This window comes from Nicotiana attenuata, unplaced genomic scaffold (assembly GCF_001879085.1).
Source record: "Nicotiana attenuata strain UT unplaced genomic scaffold, NIATTr2, whole genome shotgun sequence".
In the NCBI taxonomy this organism is placed as follows: Eukaryota; Viridiplantae; Streptophyta; class Magnoliopsida; order Solanales; family Solanaceae; genus Nicotiana; species Nicotiana attenuata.
In genome coordinates this window covers 180,698-199,574 of record NW_017671050.1, presented here as the reverse complement: position 1 = coordinate 199,574, position 18,877 = coordinate 180,698, and the positions used below count along the sequence as shown (strand labels likewise).

Genomic DNA, 18,877 nt, shown 5'->3' with positions numbered 1-18,877 from the left:
CAATCTTCTGTTTTATGACCATGGGTGCCATGATATTTTGCATATTTGGGTGGGTTTTCTCTGGGCCGGATCGGTCCACAGAGGTCGAGGTCATCTAGTATCCTTGATACGTCCGATGGCTGATACATCTACGCTGAAATTATATTTCGATAATCGAGGTGCTTCTTTGGGCCCGACATCCCTGTCAAAACCACCTTTGCTTACGAGTCCCCGTGAACTTTGACCTCGATCGTTTCTCCTCTTATTCCGTGCAAAGTTTCGTCGAGATCTGCTGCATCTTTGATCTCCGTTGTACGGTAGGTATCTATCTGTATTCGACCTCGGCTCTCAGTCGATATCCCTTTTGATTCTATCCATGGGCCTATTAGGATAAAAGGACCCGGAGGGAGTTCCCATTTGATCATCCTCGACCCTGATCTTCGACTGATATTGATTATGTACATCGGCCCGAGTAACAGCTGGATACTCAATCAAGTTTTGCTTCAACTGCTGTAAAGCTATGGAACTCCGAACATTGAGACCTTGAGTGAAGGCCTGAACAGCCCAATCGTCGGTGATCGGTGAAATCAATTCTCTCCATTTGGAATAAAGATACGAATTCCCTGAGCATCTCGTTATCTCTCTACCTTACCTTGGAGGTCCGACTTTCTTGTTGCAACCTTAATGGCTCTGGCCTGCGCCTTTACAAAGGAATCTGCAAGCATAACAAATGAATCAATAGAATTAGGTGGTAAGTTATGGTACCATATCATGGCACCCTTTGATAGAGTCTCCCTGAATTTTTGCTGCAATACGTATTCAATTTCATCATCTTCTAAGTCATTTCCTTTGATGGCACATGTATACGAGGTGACGTATTCATTCGGATCAGTTGTCCCATTATACTTCGGAATCTCGGGCATACGGAACTTCTTGGGGATTAGCTTCGGAGCCGCACTTGGGGGGGAAGGGTTTTTGTACAAACTTTTTAGAATCTAGTCCTTTCAATATCGGAGGTGTCGGGGGGATTTGGTCGACCCTGGAATTATAAGTTTCCACTTTCTTATTGTTTTCCTCGATCTTCTTTTCCCCAGTCTCAATTCGCTTCGTCAATTCCTCAAGCATCTTTATGATAGCAGGATTAGTATCTTTTTCCCCTCCATTCGATCTCCTTAGCACCAATTCGCCTCTATGAACAACTTCTTGTGATGGCTCGAGCTCGATCCTTCTTGGTGCATGATTCTGATTCTGGAGTTGTGCTATTGCAACTTGCTGAGTCTGCAACATTTTGAATATCATTCAAAGGCTAATCCCGCCTTCTTCACCGCTCTGTGCATTCTGATCGTCTATTCAAGCATGCAAATGCTATTTTCAGGATCGACGCCCAAATTCTCATTAATGGCAATATGGGAGCTGACGTCGATTGGGTCCACGGTCGGAGCTCCATCGGAGTTGACTGGAGGTACTCTGTTTCCTAGGGCGGCTACGTTTTCGTTCTCGCCATAAAGACCAAGGCCATTGTCTGTGTGTGTGGGTGCTACTTGGGAGTTTGACATGTTGATCCTGAAGTCAAAGATACTTCAAATAACAAGCGTAAAATAATGTGTGTTACAAAAATTATACCAGGCAATCACTATTATCCTTAGCCCCACGGTGGGTGCCAAACTGTTTACTCTTAAATTGGATAACAATTAAACTTATAAGTGGTTTTAAGGATATGTGATTTCATTTGGCACAAACTGATAAATATGAAAATTAACGTTAGAAATTAACAGCAAAATAAGGCAAACCAATGTGATGAACAACTGTGGCCCTCGAGCTAGATCGCCCTCGAACAACATATTATGCTAAAAGTATGAACTGGACAACAGATCTTAAGAGAACTTTAAGAGAGAAAATGTCGTATATTGCTTAATTATCCGTGAATATGATGATTACAAAATGATTAGGACCCTCTTTATATAGTAGAGGAATCCTAATTATGGTATAATTCTAATTACAGAAAGAAATCCCATGATTAGCTAAATATCCGGTCTGGACTTGATACGTGCCGAGATTTCCGCCATGACCCTTGCCCGATTACGAATATCTCGGCTTTCTATTATTCGATCTAGCATGCTTCCTTCGATCTTGCTTGATCTCTTTCTCGCTTCGGTCTCGATCACGGCTGGTCTCGATCTTGATCGGCCATTGATCCACGAGCTTACCAATCCATCTTCGTACCATGGTCCGATATAACTGAGGCCGAGCCTTAATCTCCCACCCCGATTTCGGTTAGTCATGCAAAATTAGGCAAGATCGATTTTGACCGTATACAGGTTGATTTACTACAAAGTTGAGGAAGGAAATATCTACAATGCACACTCTTTTATAGAGGATATTATTGAGATTTATCGGGATGATTTACCTTGCTGGAAGAAAGTTTCAAAATATATCAAAGAAGATATGGGAAAGAATTATAAAAGATCTTTAGAAGATTGGTATAAGAAAAACAAAAGGAATGAAATCAGAAGATTGAAGGAGATAGCATAGAATATTTTAATAAGGAAATGTGCTACGTTGATCAAGGAATATTGTGACTATCAAAGGATGGAAAATATCTACTAGTGATACAACGCATCACCATATATATAATATAGAGGAAATTAATAGCAAGGCCAAAGAAGACTTGAAAAAATTTCCAATACGTACCTACTCTCTGAAGGAAAGAAAATTTCCTTTAAATTAAGGGAATGCCAAATTCATTTAGTGCACATGAAAAGGTCCAAGTTCATAAAGAATAAAGAAGAATTATCTAAGATTATTCCATAATGGGGAGCTACAGCTAAAAGACTAGTCTTATGGGTTATCTACAAGGAAATGCCACGTCTGAAGTAATTCTAAATATCAAGAGATCTCAAATGCAACAAAATGGCACATGACCTACACAAGATGTTCTTACGGACACTCTTAGAAGGAAAGAAGGCATTATTGAATATAAAAACTATTTCACAAGGAAGTGAAGGTAGTAGTGGATTGTGACTTTGCTAATTAACTAGTACAATGAAGCGGCAATCAAGAGGCATTTATGCTATTCCAAAGAATGCAAAATATCCTTAATTGAAATGGTCCATTTCAAAAGGAAAGCTTACATTGGCAGGAGATATCCAAGTCTATCTTCCGGAGTAATGTCAGCAACGGTCAAGAGATCTGAAAGAAGATATTACCCCAAGATTCAGGAAGCAATTATCAAATAGCTACAAGGGAGATTGGAAGAATTCTCAAAATTCCCTGAAGTTATGCAATAGTTAGAACTTGTTGAAAAGGCTATAAAAAGGAGCTCTACTAAAGAAGAAAAGCACCGGCTTCGCTGACAACTTTCCTATTCTTTCTACACCTTAGTTAAGCATTGTATTCTTAAGTTTACAAGTGTCATAAAAGATAGGGAGAAAGAGAAAAATATTGAGAGGTTATGTCATTGTTCGTTTCTTTGGTGAGCGAGTGAAAACAAAAGTGTCGTTGTTGGTGAGTGAAAACCAATCTTATACGTTGTTGGTGAGCGTGTCAAAACCAACCCTTGTTCGTTGTTGGTGAGCGACTGAAAACCAACCTTGTCAACGTTAGTGGTGATCGCTGAAAACCACAAAAGTTGTACTCAATTCAATTTACAAAGAGCTCTAAAGATAACACTTTTGCAACCTAAGAGGACTGGATTAGGATACCACATTGATTCCGAATCAGTATAAAATTTTTGGTGTCATTTACTTTGTCACTCTTATATTATATTCTGTGCATTTACTATTTGTTGTGATTTACACTTGTTTAAATCGAAAGGACTAACAGTTTTGTGCAGGTTGTCTCCGCATCAGTCGACTAAGTCTAAATATAGTCGACCAATTTTTTAACAGGAGCGCAATTCACCCTCCCCTCTTGTACTTTCAACAAAAGCATACATACTGTTATGGTAGTCGCACTATTTCAATGCCCTTTCGAAAGTCGTGAAAAATCTTTTATGAGGACTTTTGTACTCCTTCCATTCACTTTTACTTGGCACGTTTTGACTTTTCAAGTCTTTTAAGAAATAATAAATAAAGTGCATAATTTACCATGATACCCATATTAATTGATGTATATTTTTAATAGATTTGAGAAAATAATTTGAGATGAGTAATTAATACTATGTGTATAACAGGAAAAAAGAAATTGTCTTCTCTTGATATGCGAAAAGTAACAAGTAAAAGTGAAAATTTATTTTTAAAATACACTGGACAAATAAAAGTGAGCGGAGAGAGTAGTTTTAATAAGGACTATATAGTCTTATTCTTCTTTATATATAAGTGTAGGCGCGCTTTTTTCTCAGTCAATTGTCAGAAATTTAAGATGAATTCAAAGAGATTCTAATTAAATGAGCCAAAGCTACATATTTGCACATGTGAGATGATTTGGATATGCAAAATTGTGGAGATTGGTAGTTGCTTCTAAGTCCTTGATCAAAAAGAGAAGAAAAAGGATGGTCTACTTTCTTGTAGATGTTCAATGTTTAGCTTTATTTCGACGTTAAATAACATGCACCATTATCTCGCCAACAATGCAATGCATCAGCATACATTAAGAAATTATGTTTATCTAAATCTTTGGGATATCTAATTATGATATATTAAAATTATGATATCTGCGGTATTTTGGGGATTTTGGGAGCTGACAAGTAACGTCGACACGAATTTCATGCATTTCCACCAATTTGTTAGTCCGATTCTTTTCTTTTTGAATTGTAAATACATCAATCTAGATTTGCTTTCATAAGATGTTAATAACTGTCTAAATTTCATTGATTATGTCAATACCTACTTTCCAAACTTCAAAGCAATCTTTAACTGCCTTTGCTGCGACTTGATATTTTACCGTCATAACTCTACTATCTAAACCGAAAAATATAACTTCAAAGCATAGACTTGTACTCTTTAATACCAACTTAAATAAACATCTTTACAAATCAAATTATATTATTTTATAAAATTTTACAACTTTTATTGCCTCTATTTATTTATTTTTTCTATTAAAGAGCGTTTGTTTGAACTTATTCATCCGATTCTTGGAGTCCAGGGTTGGTTCGTTGGCTAACCCTCCAAAAAAAAAATATATATATAGTCAATGGCCAATAAATATCCACTAGAAGAAAAAATATAGTAGTACGGTTTTTGTCTAATTGTTTATTATTAGCCTACGGGGATTTGACTTTTAATATAAAATCAATATCTTATACTCTCCGGCTGTTTTAGTTTATGTGAACCTATTTTTCTTTTTGGTCTGTTTCAAAAAGAATAACCCTTCTTAAATTTAGAAACAATTTAGCTTAAACTTCCGACTCTAAACCATAAATTCTAAAGTCTTTATTTTCTCTTAAACTTGTTGCCGAGTCAAACAGTTTCACATAAATTGGAACGGGAGTACTAAACTATTACATAGATGAAGCGGTTCAACTTCAACTAGAGATATATTTATCCTCATATGATTTAGCCTATAAAAATAGAATAATAAATATCTAAAGTGTTTTTTTTTTCGGGGGAGGGGGGGAGGTGGGGGGGTTGATCAAGTAAAATTTAAAGGATAAGTCGTTGAAGTCCACGAAATATGTGACGTAGATAATGAAGAGCGAGGCAGTGGGAGATAGAAGCAAAGGAAGAAGAAAGAGAAGAAAGAAACAGTATCGAAGAGAACAAAGAATCAGCATGCGGACGAAGAATCGCATTATCTTAGTGCCAACCACTAATCCCATGCATCGCTCTGGTCTTTCCACGTGGCATCCTAAACTTCCTCTGACATCAGATAGCCCCATCTCTTTCTCCTTTTTACTTCACCTTCAGTTAGTACTATATATCAGCATTGAGCAGCGTGCCCAATTTCTTATAACATAGTGACGTAATTATAGTTTTACAATATTTAATATCTGGTTACCGGTGAGTTTGCCGGAAAATCAAGAAAAGGTAGCGATGGATCACTCGGCGGATGCACATAGGACTGATTTGATGACCATAACGAGGTTTGTGTTGAATGAGCAGAGTAAACATCCTGAATCCCGTGGTGACTTCTCTATCTTGCTCAGTCACATTGTTCTTGGCTGCAAGTTCGTCTGCACTGCTGTTAACAAGGTCCCTTTTTTTCTCCTCTTCTTTCATATATGTAGTGTATGAATACATTTGTTTTATGTGTATTCTTTTCATTTTTTGGGGTGGTTGATTTCTCTCTCTGCGACTCTTTGTGTGGGGTTTTAATTTGGCATGGACGTCGAGAAAGGTGGCGTCTTTGTTTTAGGATATTTTCTCATCTTTCTTAGTGTATATATACATTTGTTTCATATGTGTGTAGTTGAAAAGGGTGGCGCTTTTGCATGTGTCTCAATCCATTTTCAGAATTCTGATCATAAATACTTTTCTTATCATGATATATTTGAGTAATTTTATGGAATGTTATGTATGAATCGTTAGTTTGCTGTGAAGCAGGATAGCTATACTTAGTCTATACATGTTGTAATTACTCTATGGAAATGAAAATTTTGATGTTCTAATTTCTATAGAATCAATTTTTTGTTGTCATACATTCACGGTAACCTCATGTTTCAGGTTCACTCTTTGATGTCTTTGACCAGTACAGCTAAATTATAATCCATCAGGTTGACTCCAATGTAGGCATCATTACAAAATGAGAAAAGTCTAACTTGTTTCTGTAGTTTGAACTGGAACTGCTGGTAAAACCATTGAGAAATATGCATCAAATTCATTCTGAGTAGCCTAAGCTTTTCTATGGTTAATTTATTTGTCTTTAGCGCCCCATTGAATGGAGGAAACAGATTAGTTGAAAGAAACCATAATTGACTGTAGGTACTGAGTGATGGATATACCTACAAAGATATAAAAGGCAGAGGAAGCTTCAGTAGAATAAATCTGTTTTTGTGTGGTTCACATGTATTCTACCTTGTTTTGTTTTTCCCTTTATTTCCTATATTGATATATTTTACACGTGGATACATCTTTTCAGGCAGGTCTGGCAAAACTCCTAGGGCTTGCTGGTGAAACTAATGTGCAGGCAAGTTCATGCAGATGTTGCCCTTATAGTATTAAAGCATTTATCAACTCTTCGCTTCTTATCAGAATCCATTTATACTTTGGAATTACTCTGGTTTTGATTTCTAACTGTAGGGAGAAGATCAAAAGAAACTGGATGTACTCTCAAATGAAGTATTTATCAAGGCTCTGGTTAGCAGTGGCCGAACAGTAAGAATCGAGACACTCATTTTATTAATGCACTCTAGAAAAATATGTAGTGATGTTAATCTAAAAGATGTGAAATTATGTAGTGCATTCTTGTCTCTGAAGAAGACGAAGAGGCTACATTTGTGGAGCCAGCTAAGCGTGGAAAGTGAGTGCTATTGTTCTCTGTAGTTTGAGATTTGTTATTATGTTTTGAGATCTAACCCGTCAATGCTATTTTAACAACAGATACTGTGTAGTCTTTGATCCTCTTGATGGATCCTCGAACATCGATTGTGGTGTTTCTATTGGAACGGTATGATTCTGGTTTGAGCAATATCTAAATTGTTCTTACTGGCTTTCCACTAGTACATCCTTTTTTCACATTATCACAATAAATAATACGTCTCATTTGTCTAGATCTTTGGGATTTACATGATCAAAGACGGTCATGAACCAACACTAGATGATGTCTTACAACCTGGAAAGAACATGTTAGCTGCTGGATACTGCATGTATGGAAGTTCTTGTACGGTATGGTGCTCACATTTACTTTAATATAATTTGAAATCTTACATAGACCGACAAACAAATTTAATACTCTTATGTTGTGATCGTAATACTTTTAAGACAATGATGAGTTGGAAATACAAGTAATAAGATTTTCCGAGTTCGGTTATTTGCAGCTAGTTTTGAGCACTGGATCTGGAGTTAATGGTTTTACCCTTGATCCCTCTCTTGGCGAGTTCATTCTAACTCATCCTGACATCAAGGTACCATTGTTACTTTGCCCCTTAGATCTATGTTGAACATAAAACTTGTCGTTGACTCTTAATCTTGATCATGTCTTCATTACTCAAGAGAAAGGACATAATTTGTATGGACAAAAGTCCTAACCAATTTATAGACAAGTTTGCAAAATCCTATCAAGATACCTTAAGTCTTTATTAAGTTTAGGCGTGTTTTAAATAGTCTATCGACTTCTCTCCGGTTGGTGAATATTTGAATGGTTTTTGAACCACACATAATGAGCTATCAGTGCAGTCTGTTGGTAATACGAACGGTCTAACATAAGATTGGTTTAGCATTTCTGACAGCCTATGTCCTTTTTGAGCTTTGAGTTTATCTCAAATTTAAGTTAAAATATCTAGTTCTTCGGCCTCTTTGTTTTGCATCAAAGATTCTCAAGCTTGTTCAGATTTTGTAAATTTTACCTCTTCAAATTCCAATTTCCAACTATGCTTTTCCTATTTAATTTTTTCTGTATTTTCATTGGAATATTTCCTAGCAGTACTATATTTCCAGTTAACATGGTTTTAATTTTGCTTTTACTTGCAGATTCCTAAGAAAGGGAAGATCTATTCAGTAAATGAAGGAAATGCCAAGAACTGGGATGGTCCAACATCCGAGTACGTTTAATAGACTGCAATAGCTGCTAAGCTTGTTTCCGTTGTTCTGTTGTTCATGATGCCTACTTTTCTTTTAATCCCAGATATGTGCAGAAATGCAAGTACCCCACGGATGGTTCTTCACCAAAATCATTGAGATACATTGGAAGGTAATTGAAACTTCTCTATATCCTGAGGTTATCTTGTTGCAGTGTCTTGTATGAACCAATTCACCTACCTACAATCTAAATCCATATAATCATGAATCCATTTTCTGTTTCTTACATATTAGGCAGTGATAACTATAATTATTGGAATCATTACTTGACGATTCTAGAATTCTTACAGGTCAACTATGGTTGGAATATTCAAATGTTAAGGTTCATATTACATCTGCAGACAGGGTTACATGGAGTATTTTTGTTGGATTTCTTATTAAATGAATCCTTCTATTTCGATCATTACATGCAAAGAGTTTATTGGATTCTGTTAAGCGATAATGGGTTTGATGTTGGTTCTAATTTCAATTTGCTTATACGTAGAGTCGTGCTTGATAGCCATGATGAAATGCAGACAAAGTTGTTTCTTGTAATTTGCCTATGTCTGCTGAATAGAATAACTCTTGTTTCCATAGACAAAAAAAATGAGAACGAACATATTGTTAATCAACTTACACAAATCTGGACTCTAACTCGCAGCATGGTTGCTGATGTTCATCGTACTTTACTCTATGGAGGTATCTTCTTGTACCCAGCTGATAAGAAGAGCCCCAACGGGAAGCTGAGGTAAAGTTATGCACATATTCAGAGTCACTGAAGGTATTTCTTAGCAATAACTTTCTGAAAGCTTTGCAAATGAATTTTACGAAACAGGGTTCTCTACGAAGTATTTCCCATGTCATTTCTGATGGAACAAGCAGGAGGCCAATCATTTACCGGGAAGCAGCGGGTAATATTTCTGAGTCTTTGGTCACAGTATAACCTATAACAGAAACATCAAGTTTAGACCAATTAATCATTGCTGAAGAAACTGAAAATGTCGTTGACCTGATATTCTTGTTCCAGTTCATTATAGCTTTAGATCTTGACGTCTGTTTATTTTTCTCAAAGAATACCTCAATAGTACAAAGAAAAAAAATTAATAAAACATATCTGAGATTGCAACTGGATTTATACTCTCATCTCTATGAACTCAGGGAAAGCTTAATAAATGAGTAATACTAATACTATAGAAGAGCTTTGGTTTTAGAATTAGAATGTGAAACTTATAGTAATGTTATTATACAGGCACTTGACCTAGTTCCAAAGAAGATACACGAACGCGCTCCTATATTCCTTGGTAGTTATGATGACGTTGAGGAGATCAAAAAGCTTTACGCTGCTGAAGAGCAGAACTGATGGATGTACATACCCTCTGATCATCACTTTAGTGCTCTTGCTGGTGCAGATAACTGATTTCTCAAATCAGAGCAAGTTGCTGGTTGTTATAGTTAGAGAAATGCGGATGATGACTACGTTGTCTAGCGTTTATGTTGCACAATAGCTGCTGTGATGCCATAATACGTGCATATTATTCTCTTGTTCTATATTTTTTCTCAAAGTAACTACTACTTCTTATCAACAATAAAGGGTTGAATAGAGAAGTTCTGGCTTATATATCGGCCACTTACATTTCCCTTTAAACCCAAAGTTCTCTTGTAGTATCATCCGTTTCGATTATTTTCCGAGGGACGATTTCTCTGGTTTTCGTAATTCATAAGTGAATTCATAAACTGCAAGAAAGAACGAGACAACAAAAAAAAAATTTGAAAAAAGATGAAAGAGACTAGGGAGAGTACAATGCTCTAAGCCTCTACACTAACATGGCTGAGCTTCAGTTTTTGTGGATGTTGTGTCATGGAAAGTACTTAATTTCTTTAAGAATAAGGTTGATACTTATAATTTTGAAGATTGTTAAATAATGCTTTTAGAATATACATGCAATTAAGAGTTTAGTATGTTTAGATATTACTACTCTTAGGGCATGCGTTTTGCGCGTGAACTTCATCTCAATGAATACACAAATTTAAAAAATTCATAAATATTATCAAAAAATATTTTTGAGTTATAAAATAAAAGGTAAAGTAAAAAGTGTAAGTTCTTGAGAATAATGAATGTTGATCTTATTGAGCTAGCTCAATAGAAGAAGAAACTTTACCACACACAAGTCCTCTCATGCCTCTTTGTATTTCAATTAATTCAATATTTTTGTATATATATATTATAAAAGGTGTGTTTGATTGAATGATAAAACGGTAAAGGGTCAAAAATACTCTTCTACTATTTGAAAATATTCATTTATAACCTCTGTATACTACATAAAATTGGTTCAAAAGTACCCATTTGCTGTTAGGACCCTTTACCATGATAAAATTATCTCACGTGCCCTAACATATCGCTACGGTAGATGCCACTTGACATGCCACTTCACTAAACCTATCCCACTTTACCCCTCCCGGGCTCCCCTACATTCCTTAAAAACAAAGTTCAATGAATCGAACTAGCATCTCAAATATTGAAAGTGCATTAATAGTTTAAAATTTTGTTTACAAGTCACTCAACCTAAATGTAACTGCTAACCCCTTACAGAAGAATATGTGTACAGAAGCTGAAATTCTGGTTTCATGTTTGAAATTGATACAACAACAAGGAACATAACAAATTTGGTCTAATGGCAAGAGTATAGCGCGTGATGTGCATAGAAGGGCGGGCCTATTATTCATCCAATTCTAAACCGTGCACCACTACCCCAGACTGAGCTTCTCTTTGGAAAATATAATCAAGCAAGTAATGAAAGAAAAGAATATTCCGTGTTAAGATGAAGAATGAGTCAACTACCGTGATTTTGCTTCTTTGTGACCCCTTCGTTGTTGAGGCATTAACAGAATGGTCCTGTAAATGCCAAAATTGCAAATTTTCACAAACTCCCGATGTATTTGGTCTACAGCTCCTTGTACTGTGTCATAACTATGTCCAACCAAGGCTTCATATGAATCACAACAGCATTATGGATCTCATCTATGCTTATACTCGAATTGTAGCCAAGACCAAACACATACCATGATTTATCCAATGATTTTGTTGTTGAATAGAAGGTGGCCAACACAACCGGAAATGTTCCTAGTCTCCACAAAGTTATCCTCATTCTGATTACAGAAATAAGTTGGCAGTGGTTGGGTGAAGAGTAAGGTGGCGGTGGAAGAAGAAGTGGGGGGTGGGGGTGGGGGTAAAGTGGTATAGGTTCAGTGAGGTGGTGTGGCATCCACCTCAGTGATATGTCAAGCTACGTGGGATAATTTTGCCATGATCGAGGGTTTTAACGGCGGAGGGGCAGTTTTAAATAAATTTTATGACGTGGAGGGCTGTACTGGACCAATAGTATAACATAGGGTTTAAATGAATAATTTTGAATAGACAAGGGATATTTTTAACCTATTTCCGATGATAAAAAGGTTGCCATAATACAAGAATATTGAAACTAACGAAGAAACAAAAATTATTATTGTTTTAATTTCAATTACATGTCCATAGTCTTAATTTATGTGTGATGAGTAATTATCAACCTATTTCAATTTACTTGTCCAATAAATTTTGAAATGACTGACCGTACAAAATAAAATCAATGAATATATTTGGTAAATAATTTTTGTCTTGGAATATTGTCAAGGTTTGGATGGTTTGAAAGCTAACTTCTTGAGTAATTTTCTTTTGGAATACCATTGTTATTCATAAAATCTATAGATTGGAATAATTTATAGGCAAAATCAAGACTAAAATATATTTTTGCTTAAAAGAAAAGATATTTGACAATTACTTGATCATGCAGAGCAATCTCATGAATTTTGGTACTTATAATAACCACACTTTTTTGGGTAAAAAGTTATTACAACACTTTTAAGATATCACTAAAAGCATTCCATGTTGACTTGGACTCTAAAGTGAAACATATTTTCTGTAAAAATTAATGGGACGCCCAGTTTGCATCCCGCTATTTAACCTATACCCTATTTTGTATATCCTATTTTGTCAAAATATTTAATCTGTACCCAATATTGGAGAACTTCAGACAAAATTTTCACGCTTATTCTTCTACTTCTCCTCCTCTTCTTCTTCCTCCATGTATACCAACTTTCAACAATTGTCTTCAAGTTTCATGTTATACGTTGGTTTTTTCTTTTTTCTTTCTTTTTGTTCCTTTTTGGGGCAGATCTGCTTCTCTCGATGCTGTCTTCCTTCTTTCTCTTTTTTTTCCCATTTTGCTTTCTTCTTTCTTTTTTATTCCTTTTTGGGCCGGATCTGCTTCTCTCAATTCTGTCTTTCTTCTTTCTCTTTTTTTTCCCATTTTGCTTTCTTCTTTCTTTTTTATTCCTTTTTGGGGCGGATCTGCTTCTCTCAATTCTGTCTTCCTTCTTTCTCTTGTTTCCCCATTTTGCACAGATCAATGTAAAGCTATTTTTTGGTCTTTTAATTAGTGCAGAAATTATGGTTGTTGCATTTTTTATGAGAATCTTTAGATTATCAAAATTTAGTATCTGTTTTAGCACAAATAGTTAATTCATCCACTAGAAAAACAAAAGGCAGCACGAACTGCAAATTTAAATTTGTTAGATTCAAAATCATTTGATTGAAATCCTTAGACTCCATTCCTTCTGGAGTTCAAATTTATTTTGTCTGAAGTTTGCATTACAAACGGAAGGACTTCAGGCTAATTTGTCTGAAGTTTGCACTATAAACTAAAGTTTGCCCGATTGCCTTTACAAGCCAAGCAAAAAATTGTGAAGTTCAAACTTTAGATAGAAATTTTTGCTATACCCGTATGGCTGAAGTTATCCAAAAAATGGCTAAACTTACAATATTTTATGCAAAATGAATATAAGTTCAATGGTGATCCAAAAATTGAATATAAATGCAAATGCCCCATATTTTCTGTACGTGAATATAACTTTTTAGTTAATTTTAAAGTCTTAAGTCTAAATATTAGAATTTTCTATATAGTTTAAATAAGGAAAGATCTTTAAATCAAAATTTTAGTTGATTGTAAATTAGAAAAATAATTTAATTACGATTTTGTCCAATGAAAAATTTATTTTTAAAGGGTAAAAAAGGCAAACGATGGGGTTCGTGCTCTTAATATAATATTATATATATAGAGAGAGATAATAACTGACACGCGATACACGAACACATAGGCTTGTAAAATAATAAAGCTTACATACTTTTAATAAAGTTTACATATTTTTAATACGATACATTTACTTTATTAAAGTTGATAAAATATTTTGTGGGATTACACTGGGCTGTTGTTGTTATTGTATTAAATTTGACAAAATATAATACTTCATTATACATAATAAAAATAAAAATTGTAAAACACAAAACACGAAGAGAGATAATTTAAATAGAAACAGGGAAAAGGGCCAAATATACCCCTTTTACTTTCGGATATTGTCTACATTTAACATTCGTTATTCTATCCGGCCAAATTATCCCCATTATTGTATTATCCGGCCATATTTACCCCTCCATCAACAAACTTTTAAAAACCAGAATCTCTCACATCATTTTAATTAAGTCACTTATTCTTCTTCTTGATCCAATATTTTTGAAATAGTTTGCATTTACCTGCTTTTCTAATTGCAAAAAAAATAAGAGAACAATTATTAAGATAATATAATGGCTAGTAAACAAAGTATAGTAAATTGATGAATCTAAATTAGGTAGCTTGTCTAAATTCAAAAGTATTTACAACATCCAAACTTTAATGAATTCGTTGCACCAAAGGTATGGAAACTTTACAAGTATTAGTGATAGAAGTTGAAGTTCCTTTGAGACTTTACATTGTCTAATTCAACTTAGCTTTAATCAAATGTCTACGCATTGTGCACTTTTAAGTTAGTCGATTGAACTCTATACTAACCAGACAATAACAAAATATATTCGAATATACATGTACATACATGATGATTGGCTGCATATAGGGGTGGCAAAATAGTTCAAAGAAAACAGTTAACCACCCATATTATCCACTAAAAAATGGGTTAGATAATGAACTTTTTAAAAACGGGTCAAATATGGATAAAGAACCATATTATTCATTTTGAAAATGGATAACCTACGGATAACCAATGGATAACTAATGAGTTTAACTTTTACATTTGTAAAGTCATATTATCCGCTGGTTAACCCATTTTTATCCGTATTAAATATGGTCCGAGTCAAATAATTTACCCGTTCTTGATCCGTCCCATATCCGACAAGACCCATCCGTTTGCCACCCCTAGCTGCATATAATACACAATAAATAGACCATTAAATTCTACGATGTGTATATGGTTGAAAAAAAAAATAAAAATTTAAACCAATTCAAAACTCATTATCACAAGAAGAGAAGTGAGTACATTGGTAATTAAAAATATCCATGAATAATTTGTATATTCTAGTACCTTTAGTATTCATATCAATAGTAATTTCTGAAAATAGTGGAGCAAGAAGAACTACAACTGATTTAAATAAAAGGCAATTGGAAGATAGTGTAACGATGTGAATAAATTTGACCGGACAGTATAATTAAATATATACCTTATCTGAAAGTAGAGGGGTATATTTAGTCTTTTTCCCATAGAAATATTTTAACCAAAAAATCGTTAAACCCTTTAGTTAAGCCCATTAATAGAGAAGGGGGGGGGGGGGGAACTTAGCCAAACATAATTATCTTTAGATCAAAACATACTGAGTACAAAAATTGGAGAAGAACAAACTAATTTAATATTTCTCGAGATGATTATCATATATCGAGTGGAAATGATAAGCTTACATCTATAGTAGGTTAACACCCTGATCGAAAGAGCACAGAAGGAGAAGAGAGAAAGTTGTTGATAGCTAAGAGATTCCCCCCTTGCTGGTTCCGTAACGATGGCTCTAAATGTAATAGCCAGATCTCCCCCTTGTAACGGTCTCCTACCTCTCTATATATTTTAACAATTTTCTCTTTTATCCAACGGTCTTTGACCGGCGTGCTTTCTCATGACTGAGTCCTTTATTACTTGCTCAAGACATTACACTTGTCCTGCGATGTAAGCTTTCTAATGGCTTGACCTCGGCAGGGACCGTGGTACTCGTCGCCATTACGCCTCGTGGGCACGACCATGGCGGGGTCGACCTCTTACCGTATCCTTTAATGATAACCATCTGGTGGTCAGATTTTGACTCATACAGTTAGTCCCTCCACCCGCTGGGGTCGTCTTTGGGCAAGCTCAATGGGCAGATCCTGTGTGTTCAAGAATTAGGAGAAATCTGATCATCGTGCGAGGACGGGGTCCTTATGGTGAGGTGGCAATGTGATGTTTTAAGGACTTTACCGGACCGTTACATCCGTTTGGAGATGGATCGTTATGTCGATTCAGGATACCATGAATTCTCGTTACGCGTCATTATGACGCACGTTTCCCAGGCACCGCATCATTTCTTGTGCCCTTTCAGCTTTTTGGCGGCTCTCGGGTTTCCCGCTCAGGGCATTTGTGTTCCTATATATAGGGGAAACCACCATTCGATTGTTACGCTTTTCGATTTACCTGAGGAATTTTGCAAACTTCCACCTTCTTCAATATTCCACACTTCTGCTTTCGTCAGAATTTGACGTGACCGCCCTCTATGTTTCTTCATCACTCTTGTTTATTACGATCGAGCTAGATAATTGGCTGGTGCTTCTTCCTAGACAGACAGGTTCGTCGAAGCTCCGGTACCGGAAAATGATGTACCCCTTCTTGGAGAGGGAATGGAGGCGATGAAAGATGAGGGGTTTCCGACTGTGGCTGAGATACTACCCCGTCCGGGGAAACTATGGACTGACTTTAATAGCCCTACCGGAGACGAATCGGAACCTGTCCCTTCCACCATGGATGAAGCGGCGATTATGGTGCTCAAGGATAAGTGGGGAATTCCAAATCATATCGAAATGGTACCCGCGACGGGGATAGACATTGTACATTTGAACCGCCCTGGGTATTGCGCATTTTACGTGTATCCTTTTGTTGTCGGATATACGCTTCCTCTCCCCTCTCTAGTGGTGGACTTCTGCTTCTACTAAGTGTGCCCGACTCAGCTCTCACCGTACGCATACAAGCTTTTCCTCATGCTCATCAAGTATGCGGAGCTCGCCGGCCGAGGGATTACTTTGGGGCACATGCTTCACATTTTTGCCCCTCAATTTCTTCGGGGCATGATGATCCACATATGCCATCGAGGAACCAAGAGTTTGGTGGTGAAGATGGACGATAAGGCTAATCGCCGCTTCTGGGAAAGCTATTTTTATGTGCGGACAGAGCACCTTGTGGCGGTCTCTGCAGGGTTCCATGAGATGTGGAATTTCGCTCGTAAGTTTTCCTTTGTTTATTTTGCGATTCCTCTCAAGGCGGTCGTCGATCATTCTTCTTTAGGTGATATTGCTGACTTGTTTTTGCTTTTGCAGCAGAGAGATTAGCTCCCCCGCTAGTTGACGATATCCATGAGTGGGTGAACGCAATTCTTCCCCATACAAGGGGCATTCATGAGTGGACGTCCTTCCACGAGAAATATGGGCGTAAGCCTCTCACTGGTGAGTCGGCCCGCTTTCTTTGCCTTACGGTTAGATCTTGTCGTTATGTGACCGTTTTTCTTTGTTGGCAGGGAGAACGCGAAGGACGAGGGCTCCTCCGCTCACATTCCGTCAACCAGCGCCCCCTGCCCAGCCTGCGCCGAGGGCCGCTATCCGGCCTGCGTCGAGAGCCACTACCCAATCTGCACCTGCGGCCGGAGTCGTGTGCGCGGGGGCTATTCCTCAACCTGAGACTCTGGTTTCTACCGTCCGCTCAACGGGCGATTCCTCCCGTGCTCGTAGTAGAGAGGCCCCGTCGAAGAACGACGGGTGGCGTTGGAAGTGACTCCTCAAGCCGAAACATCTTCGAGGAGCGACCTTTCCTTGGCGGCGCCCGAGATTGACGGTGGTGCTAACTCGTCGCAGAGGCTACACCTGTTGTGAGCGGTCAACAGATCGACGTGGCGGAGAGACGGAGTCCCGAGGTTGTCGTTGCTATCATAGGCGGCCCTTCGTCATCCCAACCGAGTCGTACTTCTTCTTCAGCCGGAGAGAGGGGAAAAGTCGTCCCGATTGATGATTACGAATCTAAATCTGACCTCGATCCTGAGGACGTTAGGATGTTCGAGGAGGGCTTTACCCGAACTGTGGTAAGAGCGGGAGGTCCTTCTTGAATACTCGAAATTCCGTCGGACCTCAATCTTCTGCAAGACACGGTGGATTTCGTGCCGCAATTCGACCTTCTATGCTCTGCCGCAGAAAGCGGAGCTCTTTAGGACATTAGCGATACCGAATTGTCACGTGGCGTGGCTGCGATGGGTCTAAGAGTAAGTTTCTCTTCCTCGTTTGTTTTCCCCTCTCTTTTTTAGTGTGGCCTTGGCCTTCATCGTCTCTTTTCTTTGCTTTCAGTATTACATGTTGGAGATTGAAAGTGCTCGTAGGGCCGAGACTCGGGCCAAGATTTTTCTGACGATGCTTGAAAAGTATCGGCGATATCGCGACAGATGCCACGAGATGCATGAGCGGCTCAGGGCAGGTACTGGCACCCAATCCGGGGAGGAGTTAGAGAAAAGGGATCAGGAGCTGATGCAGTCCATTCGCAGATGCAGTGAGCTCGAGGAGCTGCTCCGTGCCAAGGACGAAGAGCTCGAGTTGGGAAAGGGGGTCGCTGCAGAGTGCGAGCATCTTCAGGTGAAGGTGTTGCCGTTACAAGCCGAGCTCAACCAAAGTGCTGCCAGAGTTGAAGCTTTGAGTGCAGAATGGATGGGGAAGCTAGCCGAGCTGGAGAGAAAAGTGGCCGAGCTAGAAAATGCTGAGAGTGCTCGGGCGTCAGCTTTGGCGAGAGTGGCGGCGCTGGAGGACACTATCTGCGTCCTCAAATCTGACAGGAATATGAGAGGGCAACGACCACATTGAGGGAGGCGAGGCTCGAAGAGCGCATCGACAAAATTAATTGGGAAGCCTCAAACTTAGGGGACCGGGTCGTAGCCCTCGAGGACGAAGAGGCGCAACTGTTGGCTCAAGTTGAATCTGTTTCCGCCGTTGTTCCTCATTGCTTGCATGAGCTGTGGGTCCATGATGAGGCCCAACGAGACATATACAAGGATTTATGAGAGACGAGTAGTGTTTTCGAGGCTGTTTTTGAAGAAGCTCGGGCGAAGGCACGCAAGGCTC

General features: G+C 37.8%; 1 protein-coding gene across 1 annotated transcript; it reads left to right on the top strand.

The window, feature by feature from the left end:
- Positions 1–5,838: 5,838 nt before the first annotated feature.
- On the top strand, positions 5,839–10,311 carry LOC109205522 (fructose-1,6-bisphosphatase, cytosolic). Its single transcript, XM_019368234.1, has 12 exons — positions 5,839–6,107; positions 6,994–7,041; positions 7,155–7,229; positions 7,313–7,374; positions 7,455–7,521; positions 7,626–7,739; positions 7,892–7,978; positions 8,544–8,614; positions 8,698–8,763; positions 9,292–9,378; positions 9,466–9,541; positions 9,880–10,311. Exons 1-12 carry the CDS (start codon positions 5,949–5,951, stop codon positions 9,988–9,990), a joined length of 1,023 nt encoding a protein of 340 aa, XP_019223779.1. The 5' UTR covers positions 5,839–5,948; the 3' UTR covers positions 9,991–10,311.
- Positions 10,312–18,877: the final 8,566 nt, after the last annotated feature.